General features: G+C 42.6%; 1 protein-coding gene across 1 annotated transcript in view; it reads right to left on the minus strand.

Annotated features, from left to right (window-relative positions):
* dnaaf1 (dynein axonemal assembly factor 1) overlaps positions 1-22,148 on the minus strand; it is a 121,623-nt gene that overhangs the window by 84,279 nt on the left and 15,196 nt on the right. The window contains exons 4-8 of the mRNA XM_060837527.1: positions 15,656-15,723; positions 14,642-14,810; positions 12,615-12,688; positions 4,503-4,674; positions 3,678-3,751 (exon numbers count right to left, since the gene is read on the minus strand). Of these exons, the coding sequence (XP_060693510.1) occupies positions 3,678-3,751; positions 4,503-4,674; positions 12,615-12,688; positions 14,642-14,810; positions 15,656-15,723 (557 nt within the window). The remainder of the gene's footprint in view (positions 1-3,677; positions 3,752-4,502; positions 4,675-12,614; positions 12,689-14,641; positions 14,811-15,655; positions 15,724-22,148) is intronic.

The raw sequence follows: 22,148 nt of genomic DNA on the forward strand, positions 1-22,148 counted from the left end.
CACTGTGGGACGGTCAGTACTGACAGAGTGAGGCATTGTGAGAGGGTTAGTGCTAAGGGAGCGTTGCACTGTCCAAGGATCAGTACTGAGTGCTGCATTGTCGGATGGTTATGCTGAGGGAGCGCCGCACTGTGGAAGGGTCAGTGCTGAGGGGGTGCCGCACTGTGGGAGGGTCAGTACAGAGGGAATGGTGCACTGCCAGAGGATCAGGAAACAAGGGGAACTGCACTGCCACAGGGTCAGTGCTGAGGGAGTGCCGCACTGTGGGAGGTTCAGTGCTTAGGGGCTGCCATACTGTGGGAAGGTCAGTGCCCAGGAACGGCACATTCAATCTTCTGGAATTCTGTATGAGCATCCTCTTCCTCCTGAGCAAGACAAATGTGAAGTACCTATATTTAACATCCACCAGCCTCCTTCAGCTTCATGCACAGATTGCCCCTCTGATTACTAATAGATCCTACACTTTCCCCAGTTATTCTCTTCCCCTTGTTATACTTCTGGAATGTTTTGGGGTTCTCCCTAATGTAGCCTGTCAACATTTTCTCATTCCTCCGTTTTGCTCCCCTAATTGTTTTTATTTTATTTATTCCACTGCTCCTGTGGAGCCTCCATTGCCCTTTGCTCCCTGTTATACATCTCTTGTTTCTTTTTATCCAGTTTTGAATATTTCTAGACATGCAGGATTTTCTGGGCTTGTTGCTCCTACATTTCACCATAAAAGGAACATATTAGACCTGTAACCTCCCCAGTGTCTTTCTGAATGCTTCCCATTCTTCTGCTGTAGATTTAGTCTCATATAGTTGCTCAATGTATTTTGGCCAGGTCCTGCCTTATTTTAATAAAATCTGCTTTACCCAAATCCAATACCCTTTCTTGCAGAATGTCTGTCTCCTTCTGCATAACAAACTTAAAGCATAAGGTATTGTGGTCGCTATCATAAATTGGTCTCCACCAGCACTTTGAACACCTATCCAGCATCATTCCCCAGAATTTGACTCCGCACTGCACCATCCCTTGTACGATAATCCAAATGTTGACAAAAAAAGCTCTTCAATATATGTTTCAAAAAAATTTTCCCCTCTAAACCCTTATACTATGGTTATCCAAATTAATATTAGGATAGCCGAAATCCATTAATAGAAGTATCCTTTTATTATTTTCACATTCCTTAGTGAACTGACTACTTATCCCCTCCTCAATTTACAACTGACTCTTTGGGGGTCTATGATACACACCAAACAGTTTGATTGCACCCTTTTTAATTCGAAATTCTACCCACAAAGCAGCATTTGATGACCTTTCCAAGATATCAGCCCTCCTTATTGCTACTCCTTGATTCATGTTTTGGCAAAAAGGCAGGAGAGTGGAGTTGAGGATTATCAGATCAGCCATTAAACGGCTGAGCTGAAAATGTGTTGCTGGTTAAAGCACAGCAGGTCAGGCAGCATCCAGGGAACAGGAAGTTCGACGTTTCGGGCCAGAGCCCTTCATCAGGAATGAGGAGAGGGTGCCAGGCAGGCTAAGATAAATGGTAAGGAGGAGGGACTTGGGGGAGGGGCGATGGAGATGTGATAGGTGGAAGGAGGTCAAGGTGAGGGTGATAGCACGGAGTGGTGTGGGGGCGGAGAGGTCAGAAAGAGGATTGCAGGTTAGGAAGGTGGTGCTGAGTTCGAGGGTTGGGACTGAGACAAGATGGAGGGAGGGGAAATGAGGAAACTGGAGAAATCTGAATTCATCCCTTGTGGTTGGAGGGTTCCCAGGCGGAAGATGAGGCGCTCTTCCTCCAACCGTCATGTTATGTTCTGGCGATGGAGGAGTCCAAGGATCTGCATATCTTCGGAGTGGGAGGGAGAGTTAAAGTGTTGAGCCACGGGGTGGTTGGGTTGGTTGGTCCGGGCTTCCCAGAGGTGTTCCCTGAAGTGTTCTGCAAGTAGGCAGCCCGTCTCCCAATATAGAGGAGGCCACATCGGGTGCAGCGGATGCAATAGATGATGTGTGTGGAGGTGCAGGTGAATTTGTGGCGGATATGGAAGGATTCCTTGGGGCCTTGGAGGGAAGTAAGGGAGGAGGTGTGGGCGCAAGTTTTGCTTTTCCTGCAGTTGCAGGGGAAGGTGCCGGGAGTGGAGGTTGGGTTGGTGGGGGGTGTGGACCTGACGAGGGAATCATGAAGGGAAATGGCTGAGCACATTTGATGAGCTGAATGGCTTATGCCTGCTCCTACAGCGTATTTTGGAATCAATCACTAAAGAAGTTATGGCTAGACACAAACTTTTAGATAATCTAGAAGAGTCAGAATGCCGTCATGAGGGGGAAATTATGTTTATTAGAGGCCTATGAAAGAGCAACATGAAATGCAAATAAAAGACATTGTACTTAAATTTCCAGAAGGCATTTGATAAGTACTAAAGCTTACTTTGGGGTATAAAAGCTCATGGTCTTGGGGTTAACTGATCAATATGGGTAGATGATTCTGAAGAAAGGTCACTGGATTGGAAGCGTTAACTCTGCTTTGTCTCCACTGATGCTCTCAGACTTGATGAGTTTTTCCAGCAATTTCTTCTATTTTTGGATAGATGATTGCATGACTCTCAGAAAATAGAGTGTACATATAAATGGGTCCTCGTCTGATGGGCAAGATGTAACGTGTTGAGTTCTATAGTTGTCTTTTCTAGGGCCTCAACTTTTTATAATTTATATCAATGACTTACCTGAGGGAAGGAAGGCATGGTAGCAAAATTTGCAGATGATGAAAAGATACGTCAGAAAATATGTTGCAAAATGTTGCTTGTAATAGATATCTATAGATTGAGTGATTGGCCAAAACATCTGTCAGATGGAGTATAATGTGGGAAGACGTGATGCAAATACACTGCAGACACTTCCAAAAAATTTGCTAGATTGATACCTGGAAGCATCAGTTGTCTCCTTGGGATACGTTGGACGGATTAGATTTGTTTCCACTGGGGCTTAAAAGTGTGAAGGATGACTTAATCATGTTTCAAAGGAGTCTTGATGAAGTGGAGGTGGAAAGTATGTTTCCTCTTGTATGAGAGACGAGAATTAGGGGGCACTGTTTTAAATTAGGGGTTACATTTTTAGGGCAGAGGTGAAGTTTATTTTTCGTTCACAGGGTTGTGCAATATTGATACACTGTCTCAGAAGGAGATGACGTCATTGAACATTTCCAAGATGAAGATAGATAGATTTCTGTTAGGTAATGGAATCAAAAATTATTGGGGGTGTGTGGAATATGGAATTGAAACACCAAGCGATCAACCATTATCTTATTGAATGGCAGAGCAGGCTGGAGGAGCCAAGTGGCTAATGTATGTCAAATGGTCCTCACTTTCCCCTTGTCTACTTCTCTTCACACGATGTAAGGTTGAAGATGACTTCATAACTCATTATACTCCCAAAAATGAGGCAATTTCTAGCATTAGCAACAGTATTGTTTTAGATTCATAAAATCGATACCCACAATATACGCACACACACAATCAAGATTAAAAGAAAGACTGGGTAAATGATAGAGTATCTTTTATAAATACTCTGCTTACATGAGAAAGAAATTCAGTGAGAGATGGTGTCAACTGAAGCCTTTGTACCCTTGACAAAAGATGTGTAGCAGCCACTTAATTCCAAAGAGGCGACCATTGCTTTTAAATCCCTTTACTCACCATGGGGATTCTCAGACTCTGTTTGCACTGTTCCATCTCTGATTGCTGACAAGGCAACTGCTGGAATAATTGAGCTGTGATTTAAACAACAACAAAAGAAATATTAAAACATTTAATAATAAGCTACTTTCATCACAAATAGTCTAACACCTCTGAACGGAAGTATGATCAGTGATGCTAATCTCAGAACACTTTTACACAGTTTCCCAGGCCTGTTTGGTTTCATTGGTTAACATCAAGAGAAGTCGATTATAAACACTTTCATCAGCCACTCAAATTAATCTCACTTATCCTCTTCTAACTGTGCTCATTTCACTCAGCAACTTCTAAATACTCTCAATTCCAATTCAGTCATTTAAAACTCTACATTTAACATCTTTACCAAATTCAGTGCACCCATTACTCACTCCTAATCTCTTTTTTGGCATTGCCCCTCAGTGACTGTATTTAGCTCAAAATTCATTTCAACTCCTTCCAGCCTCTCTTCCAAATCACTTCTCACCATTCATACTTTACACTGAAATCATAATTTACAAAAAATGTTGCTTAAGTCCTAAAATGCAAACACTAAAATGCAAAACTATAGGGAGACAATAAGGAAATAGAACTACTTTGAATATCTCTTTCAAAGAACCAGTGTAAAAAGAATGGATCGCTTCTGTGGTGATGATCCTTTGAATAATGAAATATACTCTCAAGAATTAAGTAAAAATTGGTGTCCTAAAGAACAATCAACCAAGCTTTTGAAGTTAATGAATCATCCCCAACTGCAGGATTATTCACTCCATTACTGGTTTACCAGGTTTACCAGGACAAACTTGTTACCTGGATCCGGAGTCCTTCTTGGCTTTCTCCTCAGGTTTTCTGGAGTTGAGTTCATGCACCTTTCCGCTGTCCATTCCCTCCTGATGATGCAGCTGGTCACTTCTCTGCAGTTTATTTTCACCTTCACTTCTCACAGGCTCTGCTTCTTCACCACTCGAGAGTTGCTTGTTTTCTGAAAATACATTAGCACAAGGCTGAGCTTTGTGTTGTGCTCTCCCCATCCAATACACGTGCTGGAGATGAAATGAGATGGGCACAGTGTAGTGTGAGTACTGCTAGGAAGAGTGAGACGTGACCGTCTTGATGTGAGAAAGCCTGGGATATAACAGTGTGTTACTTAGCAGTTACGTGTTATGATAGTGTTATTGAGGGACAAGTAGGTTATTTACAGAAGCTTTATGAGACTAAGGTGATGTACATTACCAAAGATACTAAGTTAAAACTGGGTTTTATCAGCGGGTAGAGTCATAGAATCCTACAGCACGGAGACAGGCCCTTTGGTCCAATTTTACCAATATGTCGATCCAGGTTAATCCCATTTCCCTACACTTGGCCCATATCCTTCTAAACCTTTCCTATCCATGTATTTGTCCAAATGCCTTTTACATGTTGATAATGTATCTGCCTCAACATCTTCTGCTGGCAACTTATTTCATATGCATACAACTCTGTAAAAAGGTTGTCCTATAGGTTCCAATTTATCCTTTCCCCTCTCACCTTAAACTGTGGCATGGATGAGTTGGATCAAAGGGTCTGTTCCTGTGCTGTTTATTTCTATGACTTTATGATGCCATCTAGTCCTCATTTCCCCAACCCTCGGAAAAACACAGTGCATTCACCCTATCCATGCCTGTCATGATCTTAAACACTTCCATAAGATGCCCTCTCAGTCTCCTAACCTCTAAAGAGAAAAAAAAAAGAGATTAGGACACTTGCTTTAGATTACTTACAGTGTGGAAACAGGCCCTTCGGCCCAACAAGTCCACACCGACCCACTGAAGCGCAACCTACCCATACCCCTACATTTACCCCTTACCTAACACTACGGGCAATTTAGCATGGCCAATTCACCTGACCTGCACATCTTTGGACTGTGGGAGGAAACCGGAGCACCCGGAGGAAACCCACGCAGACACGGGGAGAACGTGCAAACTCCACACAGTCAGTCGCCTGAATCGGGAATTGAACCCAGGTCTCAGGCGCTGTGAGACAGCAGTGCTAACCACTGTGCCGCCCAACTTCTCCACATAAATCAGTTATAGTCATAGAAATGTACAGCACAGAAACAGATCATTTGGTCCACCTCGTCCATGCCAACCAGCTATCCTAACTTAATCTCATCCCATTTGCCAGCACTTGGCCCATATCCCTCTAAACCTTTCCTATTCATATACACATCTAGATGCCTTTTAAATGCTGCAATTGTACCAGCCTCCACCACTTCCTCTGGCAGCTCATTCCATACATGCACCACCCTCAGAAAAAGTTGCCCCTTAGGTCCCTTTTATATCTTTCCCCTGTAACCCTAAACCTATGCTCTCTGGACTCCCCCACCCCAGGGAAAATACTTTGTCTATTTATCCTATCTATGCCCCTCATGATTTTATAAACCTCTGTAAGGTCACCCCTCAGCCTCCAATGCTCCAGGGAAAATAGTCCTAGCTTATTCAGCCTCTCCCTTTAGCTCAAATCCTCCAGCCCTGGCAACATCCTTGTAAATCTTATCTGAATTCTTTCAAGTTTCACAACACCCTTCCAATAGGAAGGAGACCAGAATTGCACATAATATTCCAAAAGTGACCTAAATATGAACCTGCACTCCAAGGTCTCTTTGTTCAGCAACACTCCCTCAGACCTTACCATTAAGTGTGTAAGTCCTGCTCTGATTTAGCTTTTCTAAAATGCAGCACCTCACATTTATTTAAATTAAACTACATCTCCACTCTTCAGCCCATTGGTCCAACTGAGTACCTCCGTTGTACTTTGAATTAACCTTCTTCGCTGTCATCTGCAAACTCACTATTAGAACATAGAACATAGAAAAATACAGCGCAGTACAGGCGCTTTGGCCCTCGATGTTGCGCCGACCAAAGCCTACCTAACCTACACTAGCCGAATAACCTCCATATGCTTATCCAATGCCCGCTTAAATGACCATAAAGAGGGAGAGTCCACCACTGATACTGGCAGGGCATTCCATGAACTCACAACCCGCTGAGTAAAGAATCTACCCCTAACATCTGTCCTATACCTACCACCCCTTAATTTAAAGCTGTGTCCCCTAGTAACAGCTGACTCCATTAGCAGAAAAAGGTTCTCACTGTCAACCCTATCTAAACCCCTAATCATCTTGTACACCTCTATCAAATCTCCCCTAAACCTTCTTTTCTCCAATGAGAACAGTGCCTCAGTGTCACCCCAAGTGCCTCAGTCTTTCCTCATACGATCTTCCTACCATGCCAGGCAACATCCTGGTAAACCTCTTCTGCACTCGTTCCAATGCCTCCACGTCCTTCCTATAGTATGGCGACCAAGACTGCACACAATACTCCAGATGAGGCCGCACCAGAGTCTTATACAACTGCAACATGACCTCAGGACTCCGGAACTCAATTCCTCTACCAATAAAGCCCAGTACACCATATGCCTTCTTCACAGCACTATTTACCTGGGTGGCAACTTTCAGAGATCTGTGTACATGGACACCAAGATCCCTCCGCTCATCCACACTACCAAGTAGCCTACCATTAGCCCAGTAATCCATCTTCTTGTTACTCCTACCAAAGTGAATCACTTCACACTTAGCTACATTGAACTCCATTTGCCACCTTTCTGCCCAGCTCTGCAACTTATCTATATCCCGCTGTAACCTGCCAAATCCTTCTTCGCTGTCCACAACTCCACCGACTTTCGTGTCATCCGCAAACTTGCTCACCCAGCTTTCAAGCCTCTCCTCTAGGTCATTTATAAAAATGACAAACAGCAATGGTCCCAAAACAGATCCTTGTGGAACACCGCTAGTAACTGCACTCCAACATGAACCTTTACCATCAACTACTACCCTCTGTCTCCTTCCAGCCAGCCAATTCCTAATCCAAACCTCTAATGCACCCTCAATGCCATACCTCCGTAGTTTTTGCATTAGCCTGCCATGGGGTACCTTATCGAACGCCTTGCTAAAATCCATATACACCACATCTACTGCTTTACCCTCGTCCACTTCCTTGGTCACCTTCTCAAAGAACTCAATAAGGTTCGTGAGGCACGACCTGCCCTTCACAAAACCATGCTGACTATCCTTGATCACATTATTCCTATCCAGATGTTCATAAATCCTATCCCTTACAATTCTCTCTAAGACTTTGCCCACAACAGAAGTGAGACTCACTGGCCTATAGTTACTAGGGCTATCCCTACTCCCCTTCTTGAACAAGGGGACCACATTCGCTATCCTCCAGTCTTCTGGCACTATTCCCGTAGACAATGACGACATAAAAATCAAGGCCAATGGCTCCGCTATCTCCTCCCTAGCTTCCCAGAGGATCCTAGGATAAATGCCATCAGGCCCAGGGGACTTATCTATTTTCATCCTTTCCAGTATTCCCCAGACCTCTTCCCTACATACCTCAAGGTCATCCATTCTAATCACTTGTGACTCAATATTCACATCAGCAACAGTGTCCTGTTCCTGAGTGAATACTGACGAAAAGTATTGATTTAGTGTCTCTCCAATCTCCTCCGCCTCCACGCACAACTTCCCACTACTATCCTTGACTGGACCGATACCTACCCTAGTCATCCTTTTATTCCTGACATACCTATAGAAAGCCTTTGGGTTTTCCCCAATCCTACCAACCAAGGACTTTTCATGTCCCCTTCTCGCTGCTCATAGCTCTCTCTTTAGATCCTTCCTGGCTACCTTATAACTCTCAATCGCCCCAACTGAAGCTTCACGCCTCATCTTTACATAGGCTGCCCTCTTCCCTTTCACAAGGGATTCCAATTCCTTATTAAACCACGGCTCCCTCACAAGACCCTTTACTCCCTGCCTGACTGGTACATACTTATCAAGGACACCAAATAGCTGTTCCTTGAACAATCTCCACATATCATTTGTGTTCTTCCCTTGAAGCCTATTTTTCCAATCCACGCATCCCAAGTCATGCCTCACCGCATCATAATTTCCCTGCCCCCAGCTATAGCTCTTGCCCTGCAGTGCACACTTATCCCTCTCCATCACTAGAGTAAAAGTCACCGAGTTGTGGTCACTGTCCCCGAAGTGCTCACCTACCTCCAAGTCTAACACCTGGCCTGGTTCATTACCTAGAACCAAATCCAGTATGGCCTCACCTCTTGTTGGCCTGTCTACATATTGTGTCAGGAAACCCTCCTGCACACATTGGACAAACACCGACCCATCTAATGTACTCGAGCTATACTTTCCCAGTCAATATCTGGGAAGTTAAAGTCCCCCATAACAACCACCCTGCTACTTTCACTTTTCTCCTGAATCATCCTCGCAATACTTTCCTCTACTTCTCTCGGACTATTAGGTGGCCTGTAGAAAACTCCTAACAGGGTGACCTCACCTTTCCTATTTCTAAGCTCAGCCCAAACTACCTCAGATGGCAAGTCTTCCTCCATCGACCTTTCCACCGCTGTAATACTATCCTTGACAAGCAATGCCACACCCCCCCCTCTTTTACCCCCACCTCTGACCCTGCTAAAACATTTAAACCCTAGAACCTGCAACAGCCATTCCCGTCCCTGTTCTACCCACGTCTCTGTAATGGCCACAACATCGAAGTCCCAGGTACCAACCCACGCTGCAAGTTCACCTACCTTGTTTCTTATTCTTCTGGCATTGAAGTATACACACTTCAAGCCACCTTCCTGTTTACAGGCACCCTCCTTCGAGATCGATGCCTTGTTCCTAACCTCCCTACACTCAAGGTCCTGTACCCTAAAGCTACAGTCCAGGTTCCCATGCCCCTGCAGAGTTAGTTTAAACCCTCCCAAAGAGCACTAGCAAACCTCCCCCCAAGGATACTGGTGCCCCTCAGGTTTAGGTGTAGACCATCCTGTTTAAAAAGGTCCCACCTTCCCCAGAAAGAACCCCAGTTGTCCAGAAACCAGAATCCCTCCCTCCTGCACCATCCCTGTAGCCACACATTTAACTGTTCGCTCTCCCTATTCCTCGACTCTCTATCACGTGGCACGGGTAACAAACCAGAGACAACAACTCTGTTCGTTCTAGCTCTGAGCTTCCAACCTAGCTCCCTGAAAGCCTGCCTGACATCCTCACCCCTCTTCCTACCTATGTCGTTGGTTCCAACGTGGACCACGATCTGGGGCTGCTCCCGCTCCCCCTTAAGGACCCGGAAAACACGATCAGAGACATCACGTACCCTTGCACCTGGGAGGCAACATACCAATCGTGAGTCTCTGTCGCCCCTGCAAAACCGCCTATCTGTGCCCCTCACTACTGAGTCCCCAATAACTATCGCTCTACCTTTCTCCACCCTTCCCTTCTGAGCAACGGGGACAGGCTCCGTGCCAGAGGCCTGAACCTCGTTACTTACCCCTGGTAAGTCATCCCCCCCACAAGTATCCAAAACGGTATACTTGTTCTTGAGGGGAATGACCGCAGGGGGTCCCTGCACTGTCTGCTTCCTCCCACTCCCCCTCACTGTCACCCATCTCTCTATAACTTTCGGAGTAACTACTTCCCTAAAGCTCTGATCTATGACCACCTCTGCCTCCCGAATGATCCGCAGTTCATCCAACTCCAGCTCCAGTTCCCTAACACGGTCTTGGAGGAGCTGGAGATGGGTGCACATCTTGCAAGCGTAATCAGCAGGGACGCTAATGGCTTCCATCACCTCATACATGTTGCAACAGGAACATTGCACTGCCTTCGCTGCCATTCCTCTAAAAGGTAAACTTTAAAAAACTAGATCTAAAGAAACAAACAAGTAAAATGCAGCACTTACCTACTTACCACAACGGGTCTTATTATTAGGTTAGAGGAGGAGGGCGGGTGGGAGGCTCTACCCCTGTAGTGCCTCGGGTTCCTCAGCTGCGCGCTTATATAAGAAAAAAAAAACCTTCCCACGTAAGCTAACGCGACACCAGCTTCCAGGTCCGCTAGGCGCTTAAAAAAACTTTAAATTTTAGCCGTTAAAAAAAAAACAAAAACTGGACTATACCCACAACTTAAAAAAAAAACACCACCAGACAGCCTTTACCTGCTCCGCCGAGAGAGTGAGGCCTACGTTCACATCCAAATTATTTACTTAAATGTGGACCCAGCACCGATTCTTGTGGCACACCACTGGTCACAGGCCTCAAGTCTGAAAAGCAACCCTCTACCACCATCTGTCTTCTACTTTCAAGCTAGTTCTGCATCCATATGGCTAGTTCTCCTTGTATTCCATGAGATTTAACCTTGCTGACCAGTCTCCCAATGGGAACCTGCCACCTTACTGAAATTCATATAGATCACATCCACCACTCTGTCCTCATGAATTCTCTTGGTTACTTCTTCAAAAAACTCAATCAAGTTCGTGAGACATGATTTCCCACACACAAAGCTATGCTGACTATTCCTAACCAGTACTTGGCTTTCCAAAACATGTAAATCCTGTCCCTCAGGATCCTCTCCAACAAATGAAAATAAGGACGGATGTGGTGGCAGGAAGCATGTATATCAGGAAGCGTATTACTGAGATGTGGTAAATCCCGTGGATCTTTTACAAGGTAATCAGGGGATATGTTTGTGCTTTTTACTGAGAGAAATGTAAGATACACCAGAACATGTTACCATAATAAATGTGGTCTGTCAGACAGCATTCTGAGGATAGGTGCTGGATGTACAAACGTTACTGTGCAGAAGTACAACGTAGATTATACAAAGTTATTGTGAAGGTATATAGTGTGTATTAATATGTGTTCCTTGGAAGTGGAAGATATACTGGAGTAGTATTGTGAGGGGTTAGGGATATTTATTTGCCCAGTAGACATTGCTATAGCATTTTTTGTTTTGGATATGTGCAACTCGTAATTTTGCTGCATGGATGTAGTTTTGTCTGTAACTGACGCAGCCTGAAAACAGTCAGTTAATTCTCAATTCATGTTCCCTGAAGTTTTTAATCAACAATATTTCCCTTTTGTTTGGAAATCCAGAAGTGCTGATGCCCACACTTACACACTAGTCAAGGTTAAAGAAAGACTTTTTGTTATTAATTTCTGGGACTTGGGGATTGCTGGCTGGCCAGCATTGATAGCCCATCCCTCCTTGCCCTTGAGAAGTTGGCGGTGAGCTGCCTTCTTGAATCGCTGCAGTACACTTGCTGTGGGTTGACCCACATTGCTGGTATGGAGGGAATTCCAGGAATTTGACCCAATGACTGTGAAAGAATGGCAGTATATTTCCAAGTCAGGGTGGAGTTGTTTGGAGGGGAACTTGCAGGTGACGGTGTTCCCGAGAACCTGCTGCTCTTGTCCTTCTAGATCGAAGTGGTCATGGGTTTGGATGGTATCGTCTAAGGATCTTTGGTGAACTTCTGCAGTACATCTTGTAGATAGTACACACTGCTGATACCGAGCGCCGGTGGTTGAGGGATTGAATGTTTGTAGCTGTGGTGTCAATCAAGCAGGTTGCTTTGTCCTGGATGATGTCAAGCTTCTTGAGTGTCGTTGGAGCTACACCCATTCAGGCAAGTGGGGAGTATTCCATCGCACATCCGACTTGTGCCTTGTAGATGGTGGATAGACTTTGGGGTGTCTGGAGGTGAATTACTCACTGCAGTATACCTAGTCTCTGACCTGCTCTTCCAGCCACTGTGTCTATGTGGTGAGTCCAGTTGAGTTTCTGGTCAATGGTAACCCAAAGGATGTTGACAGTAGGGGATTCAGTGAGAGTAATATGTTAAGGGTGGTGTTTAGAGTGTCTTTTATTGATTGGGTCTGTCACAATGGAATGTCTATCACAAATGTTCTGCCAACAACATAAATGATTGGGGTGAGAGACTGTCAACGGGAATTCCTTGGAAGCACTTAAATATGACTAAATGTGTGACTAGCAGCTAAAATCTGCTCACTCTTACTCACCGTAATGATCCTCTATGTTTGTTTGCACTGTACCATCTCCCATTGCTGACACCAGGACTGCTGGAATAACTGAGCTGTGATTTGAACAGTAAGGACAGGTGTATTAAAATATTTCATGACAAGCTTGGTCTTTGGTCTTTATTCTTGACAGTCTAACATCTCTGAACTAAAGAAGGATCAGTGATTCTAATTTCAGGACAATTTTACAAGGATTTCTCAGGCGTGACACCAATTGCACTGCTGTTACGAGAAACAATTTTATCAGACTGTGTAAATTCATCTTGTCCAATCTCAACTCTCTTCTATTTTTAAAGCCTGATTAATCCCTTCATCAACTTCTTGAAACTAGCCTCCCTAGCTCATCCATGACTCTATGAAATTACTTATTCAGGATGGCTGTAGAGGTTGGGTCATTAAGTATATCAATGGTTGAAATAGACAACTTTAAATCACTAAGAGAATAAAGAGTCATGGAGAAAAGGCAAGAAAGTGAAATTAAGGATTATTGGATTAGCCACAATCTCATTAAGCGATGCCTACAATCCTCAACTCATCCAAAACTAATCTAAATCCAATATCCTTTTTAACTTCAGCACACCCATTTCTTATCCTGATTTCTTCACTGCTGCTGTTCACAGTCCATTCAAAACTAATATTAGAGTCTCATTCCATCCACTCTTACCCTACTCTACATGACCATCGCTATCACTACAGCATTCCTTATCTTTCATAACTTACAGGTGAATAGTAGGTTACACATAGGAATTGGAAAGAAATGCCAAAATGTAAGGCAAAGGGAAAATAGTTCAACTGAAGATTAAGTGCCTAACAAGGCAATCAACAAGGTTAGTCTCTCCCCCATAACAGGATACTGTTGGAATCGGAGACCAACACAGATGAACATGGGAGTTAGGATTAAGGAATAGGCCATTTGGACCCTTGGCTCTGCTCACCACTTAATAAGGTCACGGTTGATCTGATTGTAACTTCAAATCCACATTCCTACCTATATAGATGCAGAGAAACTAGAAGCAGGAGTAGGCCATTCATCCCTTTGAGCCTGCTCCACCATATATGATGATTATGTCTGGCCATCTATCTCAATATATTCTCACTTTCCCTCCAGATACCTTGAGGACTTGAATATCTAAAAGTATCAACGTTCCACCCCCTTGTCACCTCTCCCTTAAAAAGATTCTCCTTCCATGGGCTCTGAGAGTGTGTCCCAAAATGTCACAATCCGCTGAGAGAAACATTTGGCTTCATCTGTCTTAAATGCTTACCACTTAATTCTAGATTTTTCCTACAAGTGGAAACATCCTCATCATGTATACCCGATCAAGGCACCTTGGGATCTTACAGTTTAAATTAAGTCAACTTCTCCACTCAAACTCCAATGAAAACAAGCCTAACCTGTCCAATCTTTTGTCATAAGATAATTCACACATTCCAAGTAATAGGCTAATAAGTCTTCTCAGAGTTGTAATCAACACATTTACATCCTTCCTTCAATAAGGACAGAAATATTGCACAGTACTCCAGATGTGGTCTCAACAGTGTCCTGTACCAGTGAAGAACTCCCTACTATTGTATTTAATTCCCCTCTCATAAAACAATATTTTATTGTTTTTCTAATTACATGTTAAATATTCATTCTAGTCTTTTGTAATTTATGCACTAGAATACCCAGATCCTTTGCATCTTAGAGTTCTGCAACCTCTCACCATTTAAATAAAATGCTTATTTTCTATTGGTCTGCCAAAATCAATATTGTCATATTTTCTCACATTTTCCAGATCTTTACCACTCACTTAAGTTATCTATATCCTTTTGTAGCCTCCTTTTGTCTACTTTTGTACTTAACAAATTTAGTAACCACATCTTCAGTCCCGTCATCCAAGTAATTTGTATAAATTTTAAACACTCGAGGCCTCAGTACTGACTCCTGCAGTACACTGTTACATCTCGTAAAACCCATTTATGACCAATTAATATCTACTCTCTACTTCATGGAAACAGCTTCTCACCTGTATTCTGAGTCCTTTCTTTTTTCCTGAGCTTTTCTGAAGTTAGGTTCATGTATTTCCAGTCTCTCCATTCCTTCCTGATCATATAGCTGCTCACCTTTCTGCAGTTTACTTTCTCCTACACTTCTCACAGGTTTTGTTTCTTCATTGCAGGACAGCTGATCAGTTCCTGAAAATACATTATCATGAGGCTGATAGAAAGCTGGGCTTTTGGGATTGTTCTCAGCCTCCTGACAGATAATGTGCTGGTGTCTGAATGAACAGTAATGGACAATGTCTGCAATGTCAAAGTATAAGAAAATGATGGAAACCACATCAATAATAATAAGAGCAGGGTAGGACACATCAGACAGAATAAGGAAGATAAGTGGCATATATTATGCAATTTTATCCACAGTGTTGACAGACATGTTAAGGCTCAAAATGAAGAGAACTATGGGACATACCTCAAAGTGTTACAGCAATATTCACAGACTTGGCAAATAGAAATTTCTGAAACTTAGCTATGGCTTTGTCATTTTCTCGAGTGCAATCTTGGTGTTTGGCCCATGATGCAAAGTTGAACATGTTTTCTGTAGCTGCTTCAGCCTCACAGCCATCGCTCAATTACCAATTCATATTCCTGGCAGTTTTTGTTTCCATTTTATTCAGAACCAAGGATGAGATAATACTCACAACTACACCACAATCAAGGTTACAGAATGATTGGGTAAATAATGGATTGCCAAAATCACAACTGAATGGATGAGAGAAGATCTTCACAGGTGGCATCTCTGCCATCCTTACTTGGTCTGGCCTACCTGTGACTCCAGATACACAGCAAGGTCATTAACGCTTAACTGTCATCTGAAATGGCCTAATAAGTCCCCCAGTTCAAGGCAACAAATGCTAGCCTTGTCAGGACACTCACATCCATAAAAGAATTTTTAAAACTGCATCCTCATTATTCCATGTAGCATCTACTTAAATCCAGAGATGTGACCATCACTACTAAAACGATGTCCTCTTACTCACCTTGGTGATCCTCGGTTTGCACTGCCCCATCTCCCATTGCTGACAAGGTGGGTGCTGGAATTACTGAGCTGTGATTTAAACAGCAACAAAAGGAATATTACAATGCTTCATCATGAACTAGATGCTTCCTCTTCATCACCAACAATCTACCATCTTTGAACTAAATAAAGATCACTAGCATTACTGATCAATGTGGTTGATTAATAACATAAATGACACTGCTGTTATCAAAACATTTTAATCAGACTATCTGAATTAACCTCATCTGCTCTGAACTTTGTTTTCTGTTTTTCATAAATTGATCAACCCCTTCATCAATTGAAGGCTTTCATTTCAAATGCCCTTATACTGACCTCCCAGACTCAATCATTCTTCACAAAGCTCAACTCATCCAACATCCTTGCTAAGTGCAGCACAAATGTCATCCACCTCTGATGCCTTCATCATCCCAACTGGTAGGCAGTCGCAGAGTGGTAACATCACTAGACTAATAATCCAGGACCTCAAAGTAATATTCTGGTAGCATAGATTCAAATCTCACCATGGCACATAGCAAAAATTGAACAAAAGTTTGAAATTATAAACTGGCTGTGTAATCATAAATGATTGTTGTGAAAATCATCTGATTCACTCATGTCCTTTAGGCAAGGCATGAACAGGATGGTGGAATGGGCAGAAAAATAAGAGATAAATTATTGCAGAGAACTGCAAAGTGATAAATTTTGGTAGGTAGAACAAGATGAGGCAATTTTTTTTTAAACATAGGATATTATTCTTATGAGGTTACCAGAGCAAGAAGAATCTTAAGTTTTGTGTGTGCAAATTACTGAATACAAGATTGTATCAAGATTTGTTAGAGGTATTTAAAATCACAAGTGATCGGAAATTAGAACAAAGGAAAATACTTTCCCGTTTATGGAAGGCCTCCAAATCCGAAGACACCAATTTAAAGTGATTGGCAAAAGGCAACATAAGGGAACATTTGTTTACATTGTAAGTGGCTGGGAACTGGAATGCATTGCCCAAGAGTTAGTGAAAGTAGTTTCAGCCTTGAACTTTGAGAATAGGATAATTATCTAAAGTAGAAAAGAAAATTAGGGGGTTGGGAAGATGCATTTATTTCAATGCAAGACGGCTAACAGGGAAGACAGATAAACTCAGGGCATGGTTAGGAACACGGGACTGGGATATCATAACAATTACAGAAACGTGGCTCAGGGATGGACAGAACTGGCAGCTTAATGTTCCAGGATACAAATGCTACAGGAAGGACAGAACGGGAGGCAAGAGAGGACAGGGAGTGGCATTTTTGATAAGGGATAGCAGTACAGTTGCACTGAGGAAGGATATTCCCGGAAATACATCCAGGAATTTGGGTGGAACTGAAAAATAAGAAGTGGATGATCACCTTACTGGGATTGTATTATAGACCCCTTAATAGTCAGCAGGAAATTGAGAAACAAATTTGCAAGGGGGTCTCAGTAATCTGTAAGAATAGTAGGGTGGTTGTGGTAGGGGATTTTAACTTTCCAAACATAGACTGGGACTGTCGTAGTGTTAAGGTTTTAGATGGAGAGGAATTTGTTAAGTGTGTATAAGAAAATTTTCTGATTCAGTATGTAGATCTACCTACTGGAGAAGGTGCAAAACCTGACCTGCTCTTGGGAAATAAGGCAGGGCAGGTGACTGAGGTGTCAGTGGGGGAGCATTTTGGGGCCAGCGACCATAATTCTACTAGTTTTAAAATAGACCAGATGTAAAAGTTCAAGTGCTAAATTGGAGAAAGGCTAATTTTGACTGCACTAGGCAAGATCTTCCAAAAGCTAACTGGGACAGATGTTCACAGGTAAAGGGACGGCTGGAAAATGGAAAGCCTTCAGAAATGAGACAAAGTGAGTCCAAAGACAATATATTCCTGTTAGGGTGAAAGGAAAGGGTGGTACGTGTAGGGAATGCTGGATGACTAAAGAAATTGAGGATTTGGTGAGGAAAAAGAAGGAAGCATACGTCAGGTATAGACAGGATAGATCGAGTGAATCCTTAGAAGGGTATAGAGGCAGTAGGAGTATACTTAACAGGGAAATCAGGAGGACAAAAAGTGGACATGCGACAGTTTTGGCAAATAGACTTAAGGAGAATCCAAAGGGTTTTTACAAATATGTTAAGGACAAAAGGGTAACTAGGGAAAGAATAGGGTCCCTCAAAGATCAGCAAGAGTGTGGGGCTGCAAGAGAAGTGGGACATACTAAAATGAATTTTTTTGCATCAGTGTTTACTGTAGAAAAGGACATGGAAGATATAGAATGTAGGGAAATAGATGGTGACATTTTGAAAACTGTCCATAGTACAGAGGAGGAACTGCTAGATGTCTTGAAACACATAAAAGTGGATAAATCCTCCTGACCTGATCAGGTGTACCCTAGAATTCTGTGGGAAGCTAGAGAAGTGATTGCTGGGCCTCTTACTGAGGTATTTATAAAATCGAGTCACAGGTGAGGTGCCAGAAGACTGGAGGTTGGCAAACGTGGTACCACTGTTTAAGAAAGGTGGTAAGGACAAGCCAGGGAACTATAGACCGGTGAGCCTGACATCAGTGGTGGACAAGTTGTTGGAGGGAATCCTGAGGATCAGGATGTACAAGTATTTGGAAAGGCAAAGACTGATTGGGGATAGTCAACATGGCTTTGTGTGTGGGAAATCATGTCTCAAACTTGATTGAGTTTTTTTGAAGTAGTAACAAAGAGGATTGATGAGAGCAGAGTGGTAGATGTGATCTATATGGACTCCAGTAAGACATTCGACAAGTTCCCTACGGGAGACTGGTTAGCAAGGTTAGATCTCATGGAATACAGGGAGAACTAGCCATTTGGATACAGAACTAGCTCAAAGGTAGAAGACAGAGGGTGGTAGTGGAGGGTTGTTTTTTCAGACTGGAGGACTGTGACCAGTGGAGTGCCTCATGGCTCAGTGTTGAGTCCACTACTTTTCGTCATTTATATAAATAATTTGGATGTGAGCACAAGAGATATAGTTAGCAAATTTGCAGATGTCACCAAAATTAGAGGTGTAGTGGACAGCGAAGAAGGTTACCTCAGATTGCAATTGAACCTTGATCGGATGGGCCAATTGGTTAAGGAGTGACAGATGGAGTTTCATTTAGATAAATGCGAGGTGCGGCATTTTGGGAAAGCAAATCTTAGCAGGAATTATACACTTAATCATAAGGTCCTAGGGAGTGCAGATGAACAAAGAGACCTTGGAGTGCAGGTTCATAGCTCCTTGAAAGTAGAGTTGCAGGTAAATAGGATAGTGAAGAAAGCGTTTAGTATGCTTTCCTTTATTGGTCAGAGTATTGAGTACAGGAGTTGGGAGGTCATGTTGTGGCTCTACAGGACATTGGTTAGGCCACTTTTAGAATAGTGTGTGCAATTCTGGTCTCCTTCATATCAGAAAGAGGTTGTTAAACGTGAAAGGGTTCAGAAAGGACTTACAAGGACGTTGCCAAGGTTGGAGGATTTGAGCTATAGGGAGAGACTTAACAGGCTGGGCTGTTTTTCCTGGAGCATCAGAGGCTGACGGGTGACCTTATTATGGTTTATAAAATCATGAAGGGTATGGATAGGATAAACAGACAAAGCCTTTCCCTCTGGGGTGGGTGGGTCAAGAACTAGAGGGCATAGGTTTAAGGTGAGAGGGGGTGAGATATAAAACAGACCTAAGGGGCAACCTTTTCATGTAGAGGGTGGTATATCTATGGAATAAGCTGCCAGAGGAAGTGGTGGAGGCTAGTACAATTGCAACATTTAAAAGGCATCTGCTTGGGTATATGAATAGAAATGGCTTGGAGGGATATGGGTTGGGTGCTGGCAGGTGGGACTAGATTGGATTGGAATATCTGCTCGGCATGAATGAGTTGCACCAAAGGATCCGTTTCCGTACCGTAAATCTCTATGACTCAATGACACAAATGCAGGGATGGAGCTGCACTTTTGTCTACAGAAGGCTGACAATGACAACAGGCCTCTTTTGACGCTGCAACCATTCTAGGGTTCTACCGAATAGCAACTCACCAAAGGGAAGTTGTTGAAGTGGGATCAGCAAAATGGTAAGAAATGATCAATCAGGAAACAGACTTTTTGAGACATGTGCGATGAATCTGGATTAATTCAGTACCTCATTGTAAAAAACATCCAAGGAGCGATAACATACTTGAAATTCATATTCAGTTTTAGCATGGGAAATGTGGATTTGAAGCTGGTGGCTAAAACTTAAGGCAGGCAGTTACAAGGGTATAAAGAAAGCGTTGACTAAAGTGGAATGGGGAATAGGTTAAAAGACAGCTCTGTAGTAAAGCAGTGAGAGACATACAAAGAAATTGATTAGATTCCCTACAGTGTGGAAACAGGCCCTTCGGCCCAACAAGTCCATCGACTCTCTGAAGAGCAACCCACCCAGACCCATTCCCCTACATTTACCTAACACTATGTGCATTTAGAATGGCCAAATCACCTAACCTGCACATCTTTGGATTGTGGGAGGAAACCGAAGCATCCGGAAGAAACCCACGCAGACATGGGGAGAAAGGGCAACTGTCTGTGTGAAGTTTGCACAAAGTGAGAATTGAACCCGGGTCCCTGGCACTGTGAGGCAGCAGTGCTAACCACTGAGCCCTCGAGCCAATATTTCATTAAATGCAACAAAGACATTTTACATTGATAAACAAACACTGAGATGCATGCAACGTCCATGATTATGATGGCATCATATTGAAAGTAAAGGTAAACAATGCTGCAAAGGTTAATGATAAAAATAAGACTAGGCAAAATTTAGAATGCAGCAAAGGATGACCAAAAATGACCAAGAATGCAAAATTACAGCACAAGAGTAAAGTAGCAAGAAATATAAAAATTCCAGCAAAAACATCAAAACAGAAAAGATTTGTTGGCCTCTTAGAAAACAAGACTGGGGAATTAATACTGAGAAGCATGCTGAACAAAAAAATTCTTGTAATATTCCAGTGGTTTGGAAAAGTACCAATGGAACACCCCCCAACGATGGAACACTAAGAAGTGAGAGAGACAACAAGCAGTAAACCACAGGTCAGTTAGTCTAACATCTTGTCTTTGGGAAAAATGTTGGAATCCATTATAAAGGAAGCAATAAACTAAAAGGAAGATACTGCAGATGCTGGAAATCTGAAATAAAAACAGGAAGCGTTAGACAAACTCTGCAGGTCTGGCAGCATTTGTGAAGAGTGAGAGATAGAATTAACATTGAATCCAGAAATTTCAGCTCTTTCCATTTTGAAATGAAAGGAGCAGGAGCAGGTCATTTAGAAGATCATTTTAAAAAGATCAGATATTATTTTGCATGATTTTATGAAATGAAAATCTTGTTAGGCAAATTTATTATAGCTCATTGAGGATAAAACAAACAGGATGGATAACGAGAAACAAGTAGGTATGTATTTGGATTTTCCAAAAAACATTCAATAAGGTGCCTAATTAAAGGTTGGTGCACAATTTAACAACTCATGGTATTGGGAGTAGGATATTAGTCAAGATTAGAGTGGTGCTGGAAATGCACAGCAGGTTAGACAGCATCCAAGAGCAGGAAAATCGACATTTTGGGCAGGAGCCCTTCCTAATGAAGGGCTCCTGCCCGAAATGTCAATTTTCCTGCTCTTGGATGCTGCCTGACCTGCTGTGCATTTCCAGTACCACTCTAATCTTGACTCTAACCTCCAGCATCTGCAGTCCTCACTTTTGCGGAGTACAATATTAGCAAGAGTGAAGTTCAGCTACCCAACAGAAAGCAGGGTGAGGGTAAATTAATTAATTTTAATTGGTTAGTTGTAACTATGAATGTCACAGAGATTGGTGTGGGGGGAGTCCCCAAACTTTTACCATCTATACTACTGACTTTGATTAAGGAATTCAGGTATATTGTGGCCACATTTGTTTGTATAATTATTACTAAGAAAGTAATGTGTGGAAGCTACAAGTCTGCAGATGGATTTTGAGAGTTTAAAGTGAATGAGCAGCATTGGACAGATGAAGAATAATATGCAGTAATATAATGTTGCCCACTTTTACAGGAAGATTAGTAAAGCAACACATTATTTAAATAGAGAGAAACCTTTTGAACAATGCAGTGCAGACAAATCTGGGTGTCCTTCTATATGAATCACAAAAATTTGGCCATGCAGCTAAAGCAAGTAATTATAAAAGCAAATGGAATGTTGGCCATTATTGCAGGAGGAATAAGGTATAGAAGTAGGGATATCTTGCTCAACCGTACAGGGAATGGGAGATGATGGCTGGAGTGTTAAGTGCCATTTTGGTCTCCTTACTTAAAGAAGGATATACATGCATTGGAAGCAGTTCAGAGAAGAATCATTAGGCTGATCCCTGAGATAAAGGGATATTTTACGAGGAAAACTTCAGCAGGTTAGGCCCAGAGGAGTTTCATGATATGTGTAAGATTTTTGAAG

This window comes from Hemiscyllium ocellatum, chromosome 17, assembly GCF_020745735.1.
Source record: "Hemiscyllium ocellatum isolate sHemOce1 chromosome 17, sHemOce1.pat.X.cur, whole genome shotgun sequence".
Classification (NCBI taxonomy): Eukaryota; Metazoa; Chordata; class Chondrichthyes; order Orectolobiformes; family Hemiscylliidae; genus Hemiscyllium; species Hemiscyllium ocellatum.